The sequence below is a fragment of the Frankliniella occidentalis genome, unplaced genomic scaffold, assembly GCF_000697945.3.
Source record: "Frankliniella occidentalis isolate FOCC.00 unplaced genomic scaffold, Focc_3.1 Scaffold31, whole genome shotgun sequence".
NCBI lineage: Eukaryota > Metazoa > Arthropoda > Insecta > Thysanoptera > Thripidae > Frankliniella > Frankliniella occidentalis.
In genome coordinates, this window is record NW_026267161.1 from 18,689 (window position 1) to 23,044 (window position 4,356).

A 4,356-nucleotide genomic window follows, 5' to 3' on the forward strand; every position below is an offset into this window, starting at 1 on the left:
GGGGGGGGGGGAATCAGCATAAGGCTGGTGTATCCGTTCCGTTATCGAACCCTTAATGTGTGTGCGCACACATTTTGAATGGCTAGCCCGAATTACTTTTACAAATTTGCGAGCAATTTATCTGCAATAGTTAAAAATGCGAATGTTTTGGTCGACTGCCAGTTCACTCTAATTGGGGAAGGACAAGTTTGTATCCCGCGAGGATGCGTTCTTAAGCACATCAAATTGATTCACATTTTTTGTGTCTGCGAAAAGTAATAATTTGTACCTAGTCCAAGTACAAAAATAACTTTTTTCTTGTCTAGGTTAGACAAATTTGAATCCGATCGAGATGTGCTTAAGAACGCATCTTCCCTGGATACAAACTTGTCACCGTTTTCCATCTGGAGTGTAGTCGACCGACTTTCGATCGACGGTTTCACGTTACTAGTTAAAGCTCAACATTTTCCCCGTGACATTTAGTCGGCGGCTATGCGGCTACGCCAGCCGAACACTTAAGCTGACCAGTATACGACTACGACTACGCCGCCGCCGCCGCCGCGGTGTGGGGTATACGGCGCAATCGCAGCCATACGCAGCTCGCGGAGCAGCGCACGTACGTATGTAGGATCACGACCGCGGCGGGTGAATGTCTCCACACCTCAATGACATCAGCTGACGCGCGTGGCGCTGAGCGGCGCGCGGGGAATGAACCAGAGTACTGTCATAAAGGCGCAGGCGTCAGGCGCGGCGCGGCGCTGAGCTCATCCGCGGTGGCGCCGGGGCGGCCGACCTCAAGTTATTGGCGGTGATTGGTTCTCCCCCGAGGGCGTGCCCTTCTCCATGCGCCGCTTACTGCACAAAATACGACCCTACTACTGTCTCCTTACCTTTGTTTCGAAAATCCACTCAGGCGACGATGTGTGTGTTTCAGAGTCGGGTCGACGAATAATAACGGGTGATTCGCTTCCCCTGTATTTGTGTCCGTCACGCCACTGGCACTCGGTAGTCACCCCTCTCGCGGACGCGGACGCACGCTCACGCTCACGCACGGCACGCGGCGGACTGGCGCGGAACCACGCGGACACACACTCGTGACACACTCGCGTACGTGCAGCGCGGAGCCCGAACGCCCTAGCTACGCCCCCTCCGCCAAACAGCTCCGCTAAAGACGGACTGAGCGTGGAGCCGGCGCGCGCGGAGCTGGCGCGGAGCGCGCGGGCCGCCCGCCCGCCCCTCAGCCGCTCAGCCCGGCCGCGGCCTCCGCGCGCGCCCCCGAGACACCACGCCGTCGGCGACACCAGCGCTCCGGGCGGCGTGCGGTCGAAGCAGGAGCCGTGCACCGGGAGTCGGGCCGGGCGTCTGCTCTCCCACTCTCTCCAACCTTGAAGCGGCTGCACTGCACTGCTGCGAGGTGATCGCGGAGGACATGGGCGGTGGACGGTGGATGCAAGTCGCCTGGTCCAAATGTGTCCCCGTGACTGGGAGATTGCTGATCTGTAACCTTCGGACTCCCCGACCAGAGGTATCTCGCCAGTGCCGGCCAACGATGGTATGAAAGCGCAAGAAGGCCTCGCCACGAACGAGGTGCTGGTTCGCTGCCACAGCGAGCGCCCGTCGCTACCCAGGTGGGCAACCCATTCTACTCTGCTCACGGCTGTTGGGCTGCCTAGCGGCAGGCGCCGAGCCAAGTGCCAGCTGACGGAGCGGAGCAGCGCCAGCAGCCAGCCTGTAAGTTTGAGCCCCCCGAGCCCAAGCCAGCCGTGCAGATAGGCAACCAATCGGGCTTGAGGAGCACACAATGCACCGCAAGGTACCGCCGCCTGAGACGTAGGCCGCCCAGCACACGAGACTGGGGTCGCCGGAGAGGTAGGCCACCCAGCGCACGCCCCCCCCTCTCATTCCCACAGGAGTTGTTTTTGTTGGTGTTTGTCGCACGTCTGTGGTGGAGAGAGGTAGGGGGAGTGCAAGCAAAAGCATCAGAAGAGTCAGACAGAGACAGGTATCCAAGTGACGAGTACACACAGCACAAGAACCAGCCGTCCCTCCTCGGTGGGTAGGGTAGTGTCGAGTGGTACAAATGTGCGGGTGGGGGGCTGTCCCTTCCTCCACTCTCACCGCTCTCCCACACATGCGCCCCTGCGCCCCGCACCGCACGCGGAGTTGACGTGACGTGCAGAAGAAGGGCGTATATGCCGAGCGTGGCGTGCGGCGCGGGCTGCGACCCCATTCCTCATCCTCTATGGACTCAACTGAGGCGCCACAAAGGCATCGACCTCCAACAACACACACACACATGCAGTGCACACGCCATGCCTGTGCACGCTCAGGTGCGCCTGATGCGAGCTGCCCCCCCCCCCTCCCCTTCCCTTTCTCATGTGCAGTGCGAACGGTGCTCCCCCTGAATAAGCGTCAGGTCGCAGGACTTTTGCCGCAGAGATCGTGCTGCTGTAGTATTTTCGTAGCGCGCGATAAGTTTTGTTGGCGGGTCTGGAGGATCTCCCCGCGGCGACGTGCCACGCAGCACAAAACGGCGTGCTAACTGTGCGCCTCGTTTTCGCGAGGAAGCGGGACGTTTCGCAAATCCCTTCCTCGCAAGACAAATGGTTGCAGCCGGTGGAGATGCACCGCTGGGTTGGGCTGGGTGCGTCGGGCGCAGCCTAGGGGGCCCCAGCAGCAGCGCCACGTCCCGCAAGCGGCCCGGCCCGCCGGCAGGCAGAGCGGAACCAAAACAAGGCGCCTCCGCCACGCCGCGGACGCCCCAGCGAACGCCCTAGCGAACGCCGTGGTCCCCGTCGTCTGCTAGGAGGTGGCGGGTGGCGGGGCCGGTGGGGGTAGAGCGGCACCGCAAGGCGCGCCGTGGTAGGGGTAGGCGCGGCGCTGGCTGCGCGCCGGCGCGGGGCCGGCCTGCCCGCAGTGGCGTGCCATGCGCCGACTCAGGCGGTCCTCCGCTCCGCTCGCCTCCGTCCCCGGTTCCGCTCGACTCCGCTCGCCCTCGCGACGACGCGCCCCGCAGCAGCAGCTTGCGCCGCCGGCCCCGCGACATGTGACGAGGGCGCCGCGCCCCCGCGAGTTAGTGAGCGTGTGAGTGACGGTGCGAGTGACGACTCGTGCTCGAGTGAGTGACTTGCGTCCCCGAGGTGTCCCCGGCCCCACCCGCCCGGGATGGCGCGCTGAGGTGATATGGTCCCTGAGTGGCGCGAGCGCGCAACGAGTGCATCCCGTCCGGACAGAGCCTGGATCAAGCCTGGATAAAACTAAGCCCGATACGGATACAGCAGCAGCAGCATCAGCGCGGCAAAGATGCAGCGGAACACGTCCATGATGAGAACCACCAGCAACGGAGGGATCCACCACAACCACGCCAATCACAACCACGCCAACCACAACCACAATCACAACCACGTGAACCACATCAAGACCAATGGCCACGCTCACACAAGTAAGTGGATGCATGTTGCGGTGCGCCGCGCCTCGACGAGCCTGCTTGACGGGGAGGGGAGGGAAAGGGAGGGGGGGCGATTAATACTTCTCACGAGCGGAACATACCACACCGGGTCGACCTGACCGGGCGATATGTGCGAAATATCCCGCTAAAAATATGCCTCGAAAAAGGCGGTGTAATCGCGTGTTAGTTGGCCACAAATGAGGCGCGCCGTTCTCACATTACAGACATATAGCGCCCCGCGCCACCCCGTCGGGAGTCGAACCCGAGCCAGACCGGATGGGCCCGGAATCCTGACGGGCCTGGGGAGCCGACCGTGTGACAGGCGCGGGGATCCCTTGGGGGAGGGGGAGGGGGGATGGGCGCCGCCGCCGGAACTTGCTCGGCGGTTGCACCTGAAGCGCATGCAGATCTAGTATATTGCATGTCGGCATAACGGGAGGGGGAGCCCCCCGCGGCCCGCCGGCCCGCCCCGTCAGGCCCCCCGGCCGGTCTCCGGTCCCACACCGGTCTCACGCCAGTCGCACGCCTCGGCCGAGCGGAGGGGCCTCAAGCCACTTCAACGTGTTCAAATCGCAGGGAGGCTCGCAGGCCTGGCAAAAGGCGGCGTCCCGTTGTGCGGCGGGGCTCGGCGGCCCGGCCTCCTGGCAGCCCAGGAAGGACTTTAGGCGGCCCTTGCCCGCGCCGCACTCTGCCGGCCACCGCTCACCTACCCATCTCATTTGTGCAGGAGGCGCAGGTGCCCCCGCCCCACCCCGCCGTGTGCAGACCGTCTGTTATCGTCGCGCCCATCGCGATGCGGCTGATCAACTTTCCTTTTTATGACCTTGACCCTCGGCTGCGACCCGCACCGCGCTCAACGCGAAGAGCAATGAGAGGGAAGGGGGACGCCCTCCCACTCCCTCTCTGCTCGCACTCCTGCACCCACCCAC

The 4,356-nt window shown here is 63.2% G+C and overlaps 1 protein-coding gene across 1 annotated transcript in view; it reads left to right on the forward strand.

The window, feature by feature from the left end:
- The first annotated feature begins 2,900 nt into the window (after positions 1-2,900).
- Positions 2,901-4,356, forward strand: part of LOC113203230 (calpain-9) — a 49,325-nt gene continuing 47,869 nt past the window's right edge. The window contains exon 1 of the mRNA XM_052265840.1: positions 2,901-3,421. Within this exon, the coding sequence (XP_052121800.1) occupies positions 3,283-3,421 (139 nt within the window). The 5' untranslated portion in view covers positions 2,901-3,282. The remainder of the gene's footprint in view (positions 3,422-4,356) is intronic.